Source organism: Psammomys obesus, unplaced genomic scaffold, assembly GCF_907164565.1.
Source record: "Psammomys obesus unplaced genomic scaffold, mPsaObe1.curated_primary_1811, whole genome shotgun sequence".
Lineage (NCBI taxonomy): Eukaryota > Metazoa > Chordata > Mammalia > Rodentia > Muridae > Psammomys > Psammomys obesus.
This window is the reverse complement of record NW_026585609.1, coordinates 8,734,853-8,753,010: the sequence shown is the minus strand read 5'-3', so window position 1 is coordinate 8,753,010 and position 18,158 is coordinate 8,734,853. Positions and strand designations below refer to the sequence as shown.

The 18,158-nt window shown below is 42.7% G+C and overlaps 1 protein-coding gene across 2 annotated transcripts in view; it reads right to left on the bottom strand.

Annotated features, from left to right (window-relative positions):
• Nucleotides 1-11,753: 11,753 nt before the first annotated feature.
• The window catches only part of Olr1 (oxidized low density lipoprotein receptor 1), an 11,473-nt gene continuing 5,068 nt past the window's right edge, over nt 11,754-18,158 (bottom strand). For both annotated transcript variants that reach the window (XM_055611788.1, XM_055611797.1), the window contains exons 3-6: nt 18,068-18,158; nt 15,553-15,689; nt 14,826-14,941; nt 11,754-14,554 (exon numbers count right to left, since the gene is read on the bottom strand). The exon at nt 18,068-18,158 is cut by the window's right edge and continues 212 nt beyond it. In XM_055611788.1, the coding sequence (XP_055467763.1) occupies nt 14,410-14,554; nt 14,826-14,941; nt 15,553-15,689; nt 18,068-18,158 (489 nt within the window). In that variant the 3' untranslated portion in view covers nt 11,754-14,409. The remainder of the gene's footprint in view (nt 14,555-14,825; nt 14,942-15,552; nt 15,690-18,067) is intronic.

Genomic DNA, 18,158 nt, shown 5'->3' with positions numbered 1-18,158 from the left:
CTCAAGGTCTAACATGGATGGAGACAATAGAGCCCTCAGCAGAGTAAGTGAAATTCTCCTTGCACAGTCTCCCACACAAGTCTTACTGACTTTTCCTGACTGTGTCATAGAGGGACCATGTTTATCCATACTCTCCACTGGTCATTCAATTCAATAATGCAATCTTTGCAATGCAGCATGGTGAGAAGGAGGACATTCTACCCTCTCCCCAGATAAGGTATGTTGACATCTGAGAAACCAAAGGAAAGAGGAAGGTCACCCCTGACACAGGCCATGAGACGTTCATGTGAAAAAGAAGGAGGGAAAGATCCTCTTTCCATGTGCAGAGGAAAGAATCAGCCTTATTTCGTAAGAAGACACAGACAAGAGAATGTAAGGCAGTAGCTCCCGCCAAGTTCCCCTCAGTCCTCACTAATGAGTTAAACTCAGGGGGTCACCCATGAGGAGATATGAAAGTATGAGGGGTTGTTGAGTCAGTGGTCTCCTGTGGGGGAGGGCAGTGGGTGAGAGAGGAGTATAGGGAGTATAGAGAGTATAGGCTTCATAACGACTTTTTTATATGTATGTGTCATTATGCTTTATTCTCATGTGCTAGCCTTCCTACTTCTCTCTGGTCAGGAACCTGAGCCTGGTGTCCCTTGCAGGAACCGCAGCATGTGAGAGGCTAAGGCAAGACAATTGCAAATTCGAGGCCAGCCTGGCCTACCTAAGAAGACATTGTCTTAAAAAAAAATCATCTACCTGATATAAAAATAAATGATAATGCTTCAAAAGCAATAACGCCTATAATCTCCTGCGTTACAGTCAGCACACTGTTTGATTTAGTCTGTAACCCTGAAAAGGAAGAACATTCTGTCTTTCCAGATACCCCGAGTTCAATGTCCAGCACAGTGCCTGGAGCCAGAATGGAAAACAAGCATACTTCTTCTCATGAACGTCATCACAAGGAACCATCAACAATTCCAATTTCTACTCCCATGTTGCATTGGGTTGTCTTCTAATTGCCCCAGGGAAGCTAGGAAGAATTGAAGAAAAACTGGCAACTGCTATTTTCAAAAAGGGAACATTTCATTCATTTAGTTTCTGTTTTTGTTTTTGTTTTTGTTTTTGTGTGTGTGTGTGTGTGTTAATATATATGTATTCATTTAATTTAAAAAATTGTCTTAGTTAATTGGAGGTCATAACTTACATTTATCAAGTATGATGCAATGTTTGAATTTCTGTGTGGAGAGTGTTTTTCTTGCATATTTATTTGTGTGCTTCATTCTACTCACAGTGGCTCTTCTTTTTTCCATTGTGTTTATTTTTAATACATTATTAGCCATCCATTGATCAGTCAGATGTATTGACTTTTACTTCCTGTGCTCTTGATTTCAAAATCATATTTAACAGGAAGAGTGTAAACGGGATAGCAGCAGATAGCCCCAGGATGGTTGCCAGATTGCCCTAATTGCCCTAGTCAACAGCATCATTTTTTTTTCTTTTATGAGGGCATTTTATACCCGGTTTAGGATAAAGTAACTTGGCTTAACATATTGGCAGCAATTCACCTGGTGTTCTTACAGAGAGGAGCAGGCATCAGCTCACAGCGTAAATAACTCACTGGTGCAGCTTCTAAATTCAGGATCCGGAGACACAGTGGGTGGTGGTGCCCTCTCTCCTGTGCCAGCTGCCTAGCGACTAAGTGACTTTAAATGTGTTTCGGTTGCTGAGCTGGCTTCCTCCTGAGAAAATGTCTATAGAGATCCTTGTAAGGTGAAAAGAGACGGAAAACTGATGAATGATAATAAATCTCCCAAGATGTGCGATCTAAGACAGGCCGGTAGGAATCTACCAAAACCCCGCAAACAAAAAAACCACACAGCGAATGGTCAAAGGGATGGCGCCATCTACAGCCTTGTTTTAGGGATTACCAGGCCAATCAATTAGACACTGTCTCGTAAGCATGAGAGTCAGGTTGCAGAATTTAAGCCAGCAGGGCCCGCATCAGGGTGGAAATGCTGCTGAAAGTTGCTATTCCCTCTTTCACAGCCCTGGTTTTTAGAAATTGTTTTTTTTCTTCAGGCCTATGCAGCTTAGCCACAGCCGTGTGTGCCTATTTTATTTCTAATTTTAATGTCTGCTACCAATTTACAACTTTCCAGATTGAAGGAAACTTGTCTATGCTTGTCGTATTTATTACCCATTTCAGTGTACAAAGTAAACACTTCCCCGAGTTAAATTAATACAATTAATTGTATTGATTGCGGTTGTTTAAAATTATTTTTCCTCTTCAACACAGACTCTGAGCATCATGGGAATGACCTCTGTGCATCTTTACCATTGTCTACACTGTTCCTGTTATAGGAAGATTCTCTTTGGCATTAGTTCACACTAAACAATCATTTAGTGAGTAAATGAACAAATGAAGTAAAAAAAAAAAAAGAGAGAATAACAACCCATATTTCTTTGTCAAGGCTAATTAGAATAATGAAAAAGCAAAAATACTTGATACAATTACTTTGTTATGTAAGTTACCGAAGCATGTAGTCAGTTGTATTGTTTTGTTTTGCTTTGCTTTTGTTTGTTTGTTCAGATAGGGTCTCACTTTGTGGCCTGAGCTGGCCTAGAACTCTCTGTGTAGATCAGGATAGGCTCAAACTCACAGATTTCCACCTGCCTCTGCATCCCAAGTGCTACTTCTGTTGTCGAGACAGGGTTTTACACCGTAATTTTATTTCTGTGGCTGTTGGGGGGACTTAGGGGAGGAGGGTTTACTAAGCTTACAGTATCAGGCTACTGGCCATCATTGAGTGGAAGCTAAGGCAGGAAATTAGGCAACTAGTCACACCACAGCCACAGTCAAGGGCAGAGAAAAACAAATGCATCTTGCTGCCTTCTTGCTCACTCAGCAGCTTTCTTAAGCAGTCAGGCACCCTTGCCTAGGGATAGTACTTACTGCCCACTGTGGATTGGGACCTCCTATGTCAAGTAAAAAGTTCCCTCCTCCACCTCCCTGGCCAGGCCAATCTGATCCAGCAATTTCTCAGTAAAGGTTTTCCTCCCAAATAATTTTAGGTTTTGTCAAGTTTACAGTTAAAGCTGGCCAGGACACTCAGACTGTCCTGAAAACATACAGGACTGAAGGGCCCAAGGAGCTGTGCCGCCATGACAGGTTTCATAAGAAACTGTAAGCCCGAGTTTGTTTCCTGGTAATGTTCCCACAGCAGCTTATATCCTGTTTCTGTTTCTCAGAACATGAAACTATAGTCCGTGGAAATGAGATACAACAACTCAATAACCTCCCTGAAAATCAGAAATAATCATCTAGTAACTGTCTTGAAAGGTCCCTCAACTGCAGAACTAGTCAAATTAAAGGCTAGTTAGAAACCTTTGCTGAGCTAGTCAAAATGAATCTGTTTCCTGAGCACTTTTTGTTGGTACTCTTTGTTACCTGGGCACAGCTTGTTTCTTGGACACTCCATGAAGTGGCCCCCTGTCCCCTGGATCAGCAGCAGCCAATCCGTTTATGACAAGCTTGCTTCTGCTAAATATGAACCAGTCATGAACTGCCAAAGTTGGAAAGTCCTGTTCCTTCCTCAAACCACTATAAAAACCCAGCTTTTCAGCTGCTCAGGGCTCTCCTCCCTGATCCACTGGTGACAGTCGAGAGTCTGAGCTTAAGCCCAAAATAAAGGCTCTTTGTCCTTGCATGAGTGGTCGGTCTCCTGGTGGTTTGGGGGGTCTTCACAATCTGGACATAATATTTGGAGGCTCTCAGGATCCCCAAGACCTCCAAGGACCCCCAACATGTAGAGCCAGTGGCTGGCCAGTAAGTGTTATTGTTTGCCCTGTTTATTTGTGGTGTCCCTGACTTGGGCCAAACCTGTAAACTTGTAAACCTATTTTTGCCTTGGGAGGTCTTAGGCAGACATGCTGCTGGAAGGCCCCAGGCCATAGGATCCGAGAGATGTCTCCAACCCACCTGCAGGGGATTGGATCCCCCTTGTGATTCTGAGAAGAAGCAGGTCGGCCCATGGCCAGTGTATCCTTTTTTGGTTTTGCCTCTGTTGGCCAGGAGGACTGATTTTATTTGTCTGCGTATTGACTCTGTTTGTCTTGTGTTTATTGTTCCCTTTTTTAAATTTAATTTTTATTAGTTACAATTTATTCCCTTTGTATGCCCCCTGTACCTCCCTCCCTCCCCCCTCCCAGTCCCACTTTCCCTCTCTCTTCTTCACCCTTACCCCTCCTCCAGTCCACTGATAAGGGAGGTCCTCCTCCCCTTCTATCTGACCCTAGCCTATCAGGTCTCATTAGGACTGGCTGCATTGTCTTCCTCTGTATCCTGGTAAGGGGGAGGTGATCAAAGAACAGACCAATCAGTTCATGTCCTAGACAGTCCCTGTTCCCCTTAGTAGGGAACCCACTTGGACACTGAACTGCCATGGGTTACATCTGTGCAGGGGTTCTACATTATCTCCATGAATGGTCCTTGGTTGGAGTATCAGTCTCAGAAAAGATCCCTGTGCCCAGATTTTTTGGTTCTGTTACTCCTGTCCTCTCCAGGTCTTACTATTTCCCACTTCTTTCATAAGATTCCCTGCACTCTGCCCAAAGGTTGGCCATAAGTCTCAGCATCTGCTTTGATACCCTTGCAGGGCAGAGCCTTTCAGAGGCCCTCTGTGGCAGGCTCCTGTCCTGTTTCCTGTTTTCTTCCTCTTCTGATGTCCATCCTCTTTGCCTTTCTGAATGGGGATTGAGCATCTTAGCCAGAGTCCTCCTCCTTGATTAGTTTCTTTAGGATTTGGATTTGCTGAAGGAGGCAGAGGCAGGAGGATCACATGTTTATTGTTCTAGACTGACGAGATGGGACGGTCGCAGATGACTCCCAACCCCTTTGACTGTCGTTGAAAGCCATTTCAAGGAAGTTAAGAAACAGGCTCACAATTTAAGTTTGGAAGTTGGAAACAAAAAGTTTTATCTTCTGTTTCATATTATGGGGATGACAATAGCACAGGTTGGCCTTGAAAGCACAGCAATCTTTTTTTTTTTTTTTTGGGGAGGGGGGGAGTGGAAGAGGGTTGGTTTTTGTTTTTTGTTTTTGTTTTTGTTTTTTTTCAAGACAGGGTTTTTCTGTCCTGGACTCTCTTTGTACAGCAGGCTGGCCTCGAACTCACAGAGATCCACATGCCTCTGCCTCCCCAAGTGTTGGGATTATAGGAATGTGCCACTGAGCCTGGTTCACACAGCATTTTTGCTGCTTTATCCTCTTGAATTTAGACATTGCAGGTATGTCCTGCTCTAGACGGAGTTTAAAAATCACATATTAAGCATTCTATATCATTTCTAAGACGTTATTTATTAGGTGGACATACACTCATAGAAAAACTGCTTAACTCCGAAATAGATACCAAGTGAGTATCTATTTTTTTATCAATGTTTTATAAGCAATCTCAACAGCTTAGTGAAAACAGATGATTTGACATTTATGAATATATTGAGCTAGATTTCTGTTGCCACTGCTATGAGATGTTTTATTGGGCTTAAATTATTCATAGTGCAAGTGATTTGCTTATTCTGTAAAATTTAAATTATAAATGAATTGCTGGGTGTGCTCACAATGAAGTTAGGCAGCTAAGGAGAGCTGAGGCCTGTGGCTGTTGGCTGTACCATAACACAGACCATTAAGTTTCAATATGTTGTAACCGAAGGCCAGCTTAATAAATATAAAAGCCCAGATATCTCGAGGTCCACACACAAGTCAGTTAATAACACAATCACATCAATCCTTACAAGTCAAACCCTCATTCCTCTCCCATTTTTCCTATTTGCTCCCAGGAAACTGGGACCCTGTCGGTTTTCTGGTTCACGACATCATCCATGGATGAATGCTCTGCCCATCATGGATGAAGCTGATGTGGAGGGGTGGAGTTTGAGAGAACTGATGAAGCAGGTTCAGGTACGAAAATGGTGCCTGTGAGGAGTGGTGAGATGGCTCGGCTGCCAGGGCAGATAACCCGAGCTTGGATCCCAGGATGGAAGAAGGGGACTGACTGGCTCCCACAACTTTTCCTCAGTACACATTGTGCCACGGTACATGTGCCCACACATAAACAAAAACACACATAAAATAAATAAATATAAATAAAAAATTTTGAGTAGCTTTAATATTAGGATAAAAATATTAGGCACTTTATTTTTATTTATCTTGGTTTGTTGAGACAGAGTCGGACTGTGTAGCCCAGGCTGGCCTAGAATTCTGTAGGTAGCCCAGGCTTGCCTAAAACTCACAACAACCATCCTGCCTTAGCCTCCTCCCAAGCATAGATTCAAGATGAACTATTTTCAATTTATCCAACTTACTTGATAAGTTTTAAAAATAAATTAGCAGTAGATACAGGAAAGCACGTCTGCTCTGATCGTGTTACCAGCCAGAGCAACACAGCTTTGCTGGATGAAGTTCTGTGAGGAAATCCAGTCTTTAAAAATGAGCCCTAAGAAAGCGCACCATAAACTTCTGTGATGGACAATAACAGAGCAGCCACTTATTTTTATGTGCAAGACCGTATGTTCCAGGGCGTGATGCTTCAACACAGACTCCTTAGTAACATATGTAGTTGAGCCCAAGTTGATATCTGTAGGTTATTCAATTCATCATGCATAAAAGTTTTAGAATTTGCTAAGAAAGCAAGAACATCTACAGGGTGTTAAAAAGACAGAATAATAACAAGCAAATAGTGTACAGAATTGAGGGTTTTGTTAGCTCATCAAACTCTAGGCACTGAAAGCACTCCATAAACATTATAGATTCTCGATAGCTGTGAGGTAGCAAGTGATACTACTTTTGTGTTTGTCTGAAGGAATGAAAGCATCATTATGGCCAGTAAGTTGACCTTGATAACTGGGAAAGCCAGCAGCTGAATTTGAACTCAGTTAGTCTGACGTCAGAGCCTTCGTGCTAAGCCAGCATTCATTTCTCGTTAAAGAAATGCACTCATAAACAACAGCAAATTTATACCAGCAATCAGCAAACTTTCTCTGGAAGAAAAAAAAAAGAGAGAACAAATGTTTAATAATTTGCAAGTCACCTACACTTCACTGCATATGAATTTTTAGTTCTGCTTTAAAAATATAAAAAATTAGTCTCAACACGCAGGGCATAAACAAGCCACAGTGAAAGAGATGTATGCAGTTGAGACCTGATTTAAATAATAGGAAGAATAGGAGCATATCTACGAGTTGGGATTAGTATTCAGTGTATGAACGAGCAGGTAAACACAGGACAGCCTAGGTCAGGGAAGCTACATCAGAACAGAAACCAGGGCAATGAGGCACCAGGCTCTCTGAGAACTGCAGGGAACAGGAGTGAGGATTCATATGCGGTCAGCAGGGCTTCAAAAGTTTGCTCTCTCATCAGCTTTGAAACAGCAACTGCACCAAACAGCTAAGAAAATCACCCTTCCGCCTTAGACTCCAGCTTGTTTTGTTTTTTAGTTTATTTATGTTTTTATCTGGATTCATCTTTGTTCAGTGCTAACTTCCCAGCTTAAAAAAATAAACAAACAAAAACAACAACAACAACAAAAAACACCTTACCTTGGACTTTTGCCTGAAGCCAGGGTAGAAGCCAGGGTGGAAGGTATGGGAATGCCCAAAACTAACAATAGACAAGATACACAAAGTAATCATTTTCAAGACAGTGGATAACAAGTTGCAAGATACAATAAGATGGAAAAGAAAGTAAGCCCTGTGACTGTCCAAGCTTAGCATGTTTAAAATGTGGCCAAGCCACAGAGAGCGCAGGCGTTTAGAAATACAAAGGTACTGAGAGTTCATAGGCAAGCCTGAGAGATCTGTGCAGGGCAGCTATACCTAATCAGCAACACAGAGCAAAGTCCAAAACAGAGTGAAGTCAAGGAAGGGAGAGAGAAAGGAAAGGGGAGAACAAGGGAGAAAGGGAGGGAAGAAAACCGAGGGGGATTCTAGTCCAGCAATTTTTCATTTGACTGGAACAACAGAGGTACCATCATGAGGTGAACACTCGGAGACCTAGGGAATGTCCTTCTCACCCTCTTCCTGGCTTGAACTCACTCAAGTCTCCTTTCTTGTTTGGCCCTCTCAGGAACCTCACTAGGGACTGTAACCTGGGTCTGGATGGGCTTGAATCCAAACTGAGTATTTATTTCTAGCCCTGTTTCTTTGTTTGTGTTGTTTTCATGCTTGATTTTTTCTTCTTTGTTTGTTTTGGTTTATCATCTCCCCAGTAAAAGAAATAATCTCAAGGCCAGGTGAGAACAATAAATTATTTGTCACAAAAACTATAGCAGTGAAGGCTGGGAGGTGGCTATGAGAGTAAAGTACTTGCTATGAAAGCCTAAGAACCTAGTTTGGATTCCTAGCAGATGTCTTGTTGCCTCCAGGTCCTTCCATCTTCCCCCAACACTTCCACAGGACCCCGGGAGCTCCTCCCCATGCTTGGCTGCAAGTCCCAGCATCTGTCTAGATCTGCCTATAGGTGGAGCCTCCCAGACGGAAGTCAGTTAAGCTCCTGTCTGCAAGCATAGCAGAGCATCATTAATAGTGTCAGGGGCTGGCTCTCTACTGTGGGGTGGGTCTCAGGTTGGGCCAGTCATGGGTTAGACATTCCCTCAATCTCCGTTCCCTCTTTATCCCTGCACTTCTTGTAGGCAGTGTAATTTTTGGATCACAGGTTTGGTGAGTGGGTTGTTGTTCCCCTCCCTCCACTAGTCCTGCCTGGCTAGGAGGTGGTTACTTCAGTCTTCATGTCCCACCCCGTTAGGAGTCTCAGCTACAGTCACATCAATATCCTCCCAGGAACCTAACCTGTCTCAGGGCTCCAAGAGCATGCATGGTCTAAACCTAGGCCCCTGCACATATGTGACCACTGGGCAGCTTGGTCTTTATATGGATCGTCTGGTGAGTGGGGGGCGGGAAGGGCTGTTTCTAACATGGACTCTATTGCCTGCTTTTGGATCACTTACCCCTGGCGGGGCTGCCTTGCCTGGCCTCAGTGGATGAGGATATGCTCAGTCCTGATGTGCTGGGAGGATTAATCCCCTTTTCTGGTGGGGGGGGGAGGGAAAGGCAGAAGAAAGGGGAGGCAGAGCAGGGACTGGGAGGAGAGAAGGGTGGGAGCATCCTTGTGATGAAAAGTAAATAAACTTAAATAAAATAAAAATTTAAAAAAAGATCTTTAGTAAAAATAAAAGGTCACATAATGAAAAAGTTTATCTAGAGATAAAAATGGATAGCACAGGAAGTGATTGCCAGGGTTCAGATCCTCAGTACTCCTGTAAAAGCTGGGTGTGCTCACATAGGCTATAGCAGGGCAAGGAGCAGAGACAAAAGTATGCTTGGGAGGATGTGGATAAAGGGGAACCCTCCTCCATTGCTGGTAGAAATGTAAACTTGTACAACCACTTTGGAAATCAATCTGGTGCTTTCTCAGACAATCAGGAATAGTGCTACCTCAAGATCCAGCAATACCACTCCTTAGGCATATATCCAAAAGATACTCAGTATACAACAAGGACATTTCCTCAACCGTGTTCATAAAAGCTTTATTTGTAATAGCCAGAATCTGGAAACAACTCAGGTGTCCCTCAGTTGAGGAATAGATACAGAAATTGTGGTACATTTACCACAATTTGCCACAATGGACTACTACTGAGCAATTAAAAATAAAGAAATCATGAAATTTTCAGGCAAATGGTGGGAACTAGAAAAAGATCATCCTGAGTAAGGTATCCCAGAAGTGAAAGACACACATGGTATATATTCACTTATAAGTGAATATTTGGCGTATAATATAGGATAATCATACTAAAATCTGTACACCTAAGGAAGCTAATCAAGAAAGAGGACCCTGAGTAAGATGCTCAGTCTTCATTCAAAAAGGCAAATGAGACGGGCATTGGGAGAGAGAGAAAACAGGGAACAGGTCAGGAGCCTATCACAGAGGGCCTCTGAAAGACTCTACCCAGCAGGGTATCGAAGCAGATGCTAAGACTCAAGCCAAACTTTGGGCAGAGTGCAGGGAATCATATGAAAGAAGGGGGAGATAGAAAGACCTGGAGGGGACAGGAGTTCCACAAGGAGAGCAACAGAACCAAGAAATCTGGGTCCAGGGGTCTTTTCTGAGACTGATGCTCCAACCTAGGACCATGCACGGAGATAATCTAGAACCCCTGCTAAGATGTAGCATGTGGCAGTTCAGTGTCCAAGTGGGTTCCCTAGTAGGGGAACAGGGACTGTCTCTGACATAAACTCAGTGGCCTGCTCTTTGATCACCTCCCCCTGAGGTGGGGAGCAGACTTACCAGGCCACAGTTGAAGACAATACAGCCAGTCCTGATGAGAACTGATAGACTAGCATCAGAGGGAAGAGGAGGACCTCCCCTATCAGTGGATTTGGGAGGGGAATAAGAGGAGATGAGGGTGGGATTTGGAGGGAACTAGGGAGGGGGCTGCAGCTCAGATACAAAGTAAATAAACTGTAATGAATAAAGCAATAAATAAATTAAAAGGCAAAAAAAAAAAAAGAAAAAAAAAAGCATGCTTGGGGTTTGCTGGCCAGCCAGCTTAATCTGTGAACTCCACATTCAGTTACAGATTGTCTCAGAACCAGGAGAGTGGTAGAGGAAGACAAGGCCTCTGGCCTCTACAGGCAGATGCCAGCATACCCACACAACATGGGTATACTCACACAAACAAATGGATAAAACACACACATGCAACCACACATGCGCACACAGACACACACATACACATGCGTGCGTGCACATACAATAATATGAAAGTGCTTAAGAAGTAACTTTCTTCTTAACATACCAAAGGTATGTATGTAACATACCAAAGGTCATCCATGAAAGAAATGTATAATTGACATCATACTTAAGGCCTAACAACCTAAGGGTGAAGGTCAAATTACAGAGATCCACAAAAGCAGACATTTTTGTTTGAGTATTGTTTAGATCACCTGTGCCAAAATCCGGAGATTTTGTTGTCCAGAGATCTCAAAGAATGCACGAACGATTGTGTTTTGTTTGGGGAATTAGAATTATTTTATTTTATTTTGAGATATGATCTCTCTCTCTGTAGTCCTGGCTGGCCTTGAACTGATAAGGATCCACTTTGCTTCTGCCTCCTAAGTGCAGGAATTAAAGATGTGTGCCACCATTTCTGGTTATTGATCAACTGGATTTGGAAACACAGTAGCACAGATCAACTGAAACAGCTTTGGAAAAGAATATATTTCAAGCATCACTACTGCACGATTTCAATGTTTATTATAAAACTATAGTGTTCAAAATAGTGCAGTGGTTGTGGTAGAAAAAAAAACACAGAGAAGCTAGGAACAGAGTGTGTGGAAATAGTGGAGGGTTTTTAATGGGCAGCAGGAACCCTATGAGATTGTTCAAACGATTGAAACTCCACATGCAAAACCAGGAGCTTCAAGGTGTAACCAGCAAAGAATCCAAAACAGTCACAGACCTCAAGGTAAAACCTGGAACTACAAACTTTCTGAACCAAAACCATAAGAGAAAAGTTTTATAGTGTTGAAATGGGCAGTGAGTTCTTAGAAGTAATAGCTGACGTAGGAAGACACACTTCACCAGAGTTCAAAATGTCTGCTTTGTGAACGTTCTGTTCAAAAAAACCAACAACAACAAAAATAATCTGTAACCAAAAGAAACAAACAAACATTCTTGTTCCTATCAGCCTATTTTTATTCTCAACTAAGTCCTCCAGATTTAAGATTTAAAAAGACAAAATTCTTAAAAGGTGTGCTCAGTTATTTCACCATAGAAAATGTACAGAGAGTGAAGAATAACATGAAAATAAATCCAAGACGATTTGCCATTTAAGAACTTCAAATTAAAACTGCAATTGTACATGGCTATATAGCTCTAAGAACAGCTAAAGGGCCTGGAGGGATGGCTCAGAGGTTCAGGGGTTCACTACCTGTCCTTCCCGGGTACCTGGGTTCAGTTCCCAGGACCTACAGGATGGCTCACAATCAATTGTAACTTTAATTCCAGAAGGTACAATGCCCTTTCTGACTTCCTCTGGCACCAGGCATGCACGTAGTATCCATACATACATCCAAGAAAGCACTATTACATATAAAATAAATAAATCCAAAAATTAAGATTTTTAATAGGAGAAGATGCATCTGTTCTTACTGCAAATTGCTATGCTAAGGCTGGCTGACATTCATGGGAGGCTTTCCCTTTTCTGGAGAAAAAGGGAGGAGGAGCAGATGTGTTGGGGGGGAGGTAAAGGGAAAGACTGGGAGAAGAGGAGGGAGGGAAAACTGGAGTAGGGATATAAAGTAGATTAATTAATTAACTATTTTAATTTAATAAATAAATAACTGAGATTTTTTTAAAGATTGGTTAAAATAGTGAGACTGACCACATCAAATTGTGGTGCAGATGGACAGGAACTGGTTCGTGTCCACATGCCTGTGGGAATGCAAAGTGCGTTAACTTCGGGAAAACATTTAGCAGTTTCTCAGATCGCATATTCCCATACTACATGGTGACATTCATAGGTGCTGACCTGAGAAACCAGATCCTGGGTGAGAGGGAGACTTGTCACAGACATTCATAGCAGCTTTATTTGTAGGTGTCCCTGGACCCAAACAACCCAAATGGCATCAGCAGGTACACAGGGGAATGCTCAACATTTAGAAAGAATGAGGAACTAATACAAGCTCTGAGTTGGAGATATATGAGTACCAAAATAATTGCACCAAGTGGAAGAAGTTGGACCAGAGAAAAAAAAGAACATATTGTTTAACTCCATTCACATAAACTGTACTAGCCATGTGTGGCAGTGCAGTTTATGTGAAAGGAATTACATAACTTGGGGTCAGAGGCAGGAGGATCTCTGCGTGTTAGAGGCCAGCCAGAGCTACATAGTGAGACGCTGTCTTAAAATATAGATAGATAGATAGATAGATAGATAGATAGATAGATAGATAGATAGATAGATAGATAGATAAACTCTCTGAAATGTAAACTGAAAGAAGATTGATGTTTGTTCTAGGGAGGAGGCATTGGGAAGGGGCAGAATGACAGATTTGTTCATCATCTTGGCAGTGGTGATATGATCACCACAGCGGACCATGGAAAACAATTACAAATTTGGTTAATGACAAGTTCATTACACACAAAACCACCAATGTCTCATCTTCCCAAGAATGTATCTAGCATATGAACACACACACACACACATACATAAAACCGCTGTTATCCCTAGAACAACGGAAATCTTCCTTTAAAGGGGAAGAGTCTGTGGAGTGTGTGGAGAGTGGTGGCTCTGAGAACAGAAGTTTCTAAATCTGTCTGTTTCATTGTTTTCATTTCCAGCTCACATTGCCCTAAGAACTTGTTCTGCAACTGAGTTTCCTCTATCTTGGTCGTGTATGTGTCTGAATCATCGCATAGCATGGCGGGTTCTAGGAGAGGTGAATACAAAGGGTATGTAGTTGAAGGAAGAAAATTCTGTTTTTGCTTTGGAGCCATATATTCTATGGCTCTAACAAATACTGTTTTAAAGGGCTAGCATTACAACACTGTCTTGTGTGTTTATTTGTTTTGTTAGAGAAAAGATAAATAACGGATGCAAGAATTGATCACAGGGACTGGAGAGACAGCTCGTGGTTTAGAGCACTGGCTGTCTTTCCAGAGGACACCGATTTTAATTCCTACCACTTACACAGCAGCAGCCCACAACCATCTGTAATTCCATTTCCAGAAAATTTTATGCTCCTTTCTGACCTCCAGTGGTACTGGGCACTTATGTGGTGCACAGACACACCTGTAGTCAAACCATCCATAAACATAAAACAAAATTAAAATTAAAAATGTCAATGTGTAAATGGTGCAGTCTGGAGATGGGCCACAGTCTCGGAGAACAAGCCACAGACTTTTGGAGAACATGAGTTCCTGTTTGCAGTGTAGCTTTCCCCTCGTCTGTTTCTCTGCATGCTTTTCCTCAGGCATTTCTCTAAGCCCCTGCCTGCACTTCAGCAGGTCTCTACATTCTGTCTTCCATGCAGCTCCAGAAGGCACATTGAGGTAGAGGAGACTGAACAGAAAGCATTCCCCAGGTCAGGCAGGAGTCATCATTCAAAACAGGAAAGGGAAGAAGGATTGCAGGTTGGTTGGGAAACTTGGGAGGGGCAAGGCCCATGTGTATGGATAAACGCTTGAACTCACAACTTTTGGCACAAAGATGGCAAAGAGTTTTTGCTTCTGGTCCTTGTCTCTGCTGAGGTGGGCTGTACTAACAGGTAACTGACACCGTCAGGGTCAGCATGTTTTATACTCAAGAACGAATAGCTTAAATTTTGGAAGGACAGTCAAAGGTCTTCTGCTCTTCTCCAAAATCTTTAGATTCACTGCATTAGCAATAAATTTGCCTTCTTCTGGCATATGCTGAATGCAGATAAACCGCAGCTTTCAGCAAACACAGTCCCTTGTTGAAGGTATGCACAGGTGGCTGACGGATGCGTCTGGAAAGAAACACCCCTGATCCTAAAGCTGTAGGTGGAGAGGAAAGAAAAAAAATACACACATTGTCTTTGTGTTAGAAATCAACCCTGCCTCAAAGCTGGAAATCACCAGAAATGTTAAAGAAAAGGCCAGCAAGATCTGAAGGAGAAAAGGGCACACCCTCATGTGATTTGTATGGATTTCACACTCTTCATTCTGACAAGTAGAGGACATAGGTGGAATGTAACAGTGACTTCAGAGCAGGTCCGGACAGGAATAGAACACTCACAATAGCCCCCAAGAGGAGTAGTAGACTTACAAATGAAGACGCAAGGGAGAGCCATTGTCCCACAGCCATGGCTGGTTGGGTTTCTTCCGATGCAATCCTATCCAGAACGGGGAGCTAGAATGGGAGGTTGCTTGTAAGATGAAGTTCTGTGGAAAGACACCACTCTGAATTTTAGATTCATCAAACTGAACAGCAAAAAGATCTTCTTCAACAACCTTTGGCGGTTTAATGAAAATGTTCATGGAAGACTATGGAGATTACATACTCAATGCCAAGCATGCAGTCAGGTGAAAAACAGTTCTTTTCTCTCTCAAACAAGTGTTCCTCCCTGTGGTGGTTTGAATAAAAATGGCTCTCATGGACTTACTTTCAGGCAGTGGCCTTATTGGCCTTATTGGCCATGTTGGAGGAATTGTGTAACAGAGGATGGGCTTTGAGGTTTCACAAGTTCAAGCCAAGCCCAGGGTTACTCTCTCTTCCTGGTGTCTGCAGATCCAGATGCAGAATTCTAAGCTCCTCTCCAGCCCCACATCTGCCTGTGCGCTGCCATGCTTCCCAAAAACCGATAGTGGACTAAACCTCTGAAACTGTACACAGGCCCCAACTAGACACTTTCCTTTAGAAGAGTTGCTGTGGTGGTGGTGGCATCTATTCCTAGGCAATAAAACCCTAATGGAGACACTCCCCCAAACTCCCAAGCCTGATTCATTTTTATACTAAACCATTATCCAGCAAACTATCACCACAAACAACTCACCAGATCATCTGTGCTATTAATTTGCATCAAATGGGCATCCAAAGACAGGCAGTTCTCACGGCTTCTTGCCCAGTTAAAGGGCCCAGGGAACAGGTAACAGTTTTCTTTGTGCCAGATCCAGTCTTCTGGACAAGGACCTAGGAAGTGTTAACAAAGAATGGGCGAGCTCTGAGTAAAAGCATTTCTTCATTTCTACTTTAGAATGATGTCCAGTTCTACAGACACTGGAATGGCCAGAGTCTCTATTTCCCTATTAAAAATAATTTTTACATTTTATTTTTATTTTGTATGTGCACCATGAACATGCTGTGGTTACAGAGGCCAAAAGAGGGCATCAGATCCATAGGAATTGGAGTTGCAAACAGTAATGAGCTACTATGTGGGTACTAAAAACTCAATGTAGGTTCTGTAGAAAAGTAGCCAGTGCTCTTAATCACTGAGTCATCTTTCCAACCCTTATTTCTTTCTATGTGTGCACACACATGTATTTTATTGAAAATAGATTTTTTCCATACAATGTATACTGATTATGATCCCCCTCCCCTTCATTACTACAAAGCTGAGAGCAGCTTCTATCCCTTCCCTTCGTGTGTGTGTGTGTGTGTGTATGTGTGTGCATGTGTGTGTGTGTATTCTTCAAATAATATTTGAATAAAAAGAGATGAAGCATTCTGATTTTAGTAAACTAGGCTGACTTTCCATTTAGCATTTGATTTCTCCTCTAGGAGACATAGGTTGGTATGTAAGTTTGAACTTTTTTTTAAAGTTATGTTTGAAATGATGAAAATGAGACTTAAAGAAATGGATATCAGCTGAGTGTGGCGGTGCACACCTTTAGTCTCCAGCACATGGGAGGCAAGGGCAGGCGGGTCTCTGTGTGTTCGAGGCCAGCCTGGTCTACAAAGTGAGTTCCAGGACAGCAACGGCTACACAGAGAAACCCTGTCTGGAAAAAGAAAGAAAGAAAAAAAGGAAGGAAGGGAGGGAGAGAGGGAGGAAGGAAGGAAGGAAGGAAGGAAGGGAAATGGATAACTTTTGGCCATTTTATTACGACAAAATTAGACATGTATTTAAAAACTTCATTTCTCTGAATAATGGAATTCACCCTGACGACATCATCTCCTCCTTTTATCCGTGTGTTACCCAGTACAGTCACCAATGTGGTTCCCGAAATGCAGTGAGTTTGCAGACACCTGTGCTTGTGCTTAGGGGACCCCTGTGCCTTGGAAAACTTGGACAGAGCCATGCAGATTAGCTCTTTGATACTGTCATCATGGCTCATGTTAAATTAATATTTCAGATGTGACGGTTAAGTGAAGTATTTCACCACACTTAATTCCAACTGCATCTTTTTCCTTCTTTGAACACGTACATGCTAGAAAATTTAACCATTGCACAGTGGCTCATGTTCTTTTGAACAAGCTTGTTTTCTGGAGAATGCAGTATTGTAGCCCTGAGTACAACTCCCTATGTAGATGAGGCTGGCCTTGAACTTAGAGACCTACCTGCCTCTCTCAGTAAGGATTAAATGCATGTCTGACAATGCTGGACCTGAAAGACTTATAAACTGATTAACTTTGCATCAAACCACTTAACCTCACTATTGTTAAACTCTACTCTGGTCTCAATATTTTTCTCTATTCAATGAACTAATGGCTATCTATATTATTATTGTATACTATGTACATAAAGAAATTGCACAGTAAACCTGTTAGCCACACAAGCAACACGCTGGAGAAATTTGCTTTTGTGTGCCATTTACTTGCGAATCCTGACAATAGAGCCCTCATTTGTGCACTTCCTAAGAAGGGACATCACGGTGAAAGAGACTTTGCCACACCGAACTCGCAGTGAGAAGCACTGACCTCACTGATTGCACTGCAGAAGAACTCCATCGTGAACAAACGTAACCGCATTCTCTATCGTACACTAGTTGACAACATAATCTACTCTTCCTCTGCCTCCTAGATTCTGAATCCCTTTCGACAGATGAAGTCACCTCAATTCCTGTATAAACCACTTGCAGACCTCTTACTTTTGTTCAGCCTCAAGTACCTGCCCAAGTCCTCAGGCAGCTGACCTCCAATGGCTGGACTTAGGCAGATGTAGTCCCCCTTTCAGAAACAGGGGCAGAATGAAGCTCTCCAGGGAGCTGAGGTAAAGAAGTGCAAGGACAGGAAGACTCCCAAGGAGAGGGAAACCAGTGACTAAAGTGCATTTGATGGGAACAATAGCACATCTGTGGCAAGAGGTGACCGTGGGACACCTTCAATACAGACCTCAAAGCTAGACTGTGAAGGAAAGAAGGAAGAAAACTTTAAGGCCAAGAGAAAGGAGAGCTCCAATGATCCCAGTGCCTGCAAGGCTTGCTCCAGACTAGGCTGGAAATGGCACTCACTGAGAGCCTGTGAAGGCACTCTGAGTGCTTGGCATATGTGTGGTGTGGTGGCTTTGTGAAACCTGATGAAGACTGAGCAGATCTCCCACCACTCCTCTGCACTGCCCCTCCCCTGTACCTGAAGAGTTGGCTGCTCTCTGCAGGGCTTCCTGGAGGTTCTGGTTCTGCAGCAGAAGCTCCTCCTGCTCTTTGGCTTTCTCATTCAGCTT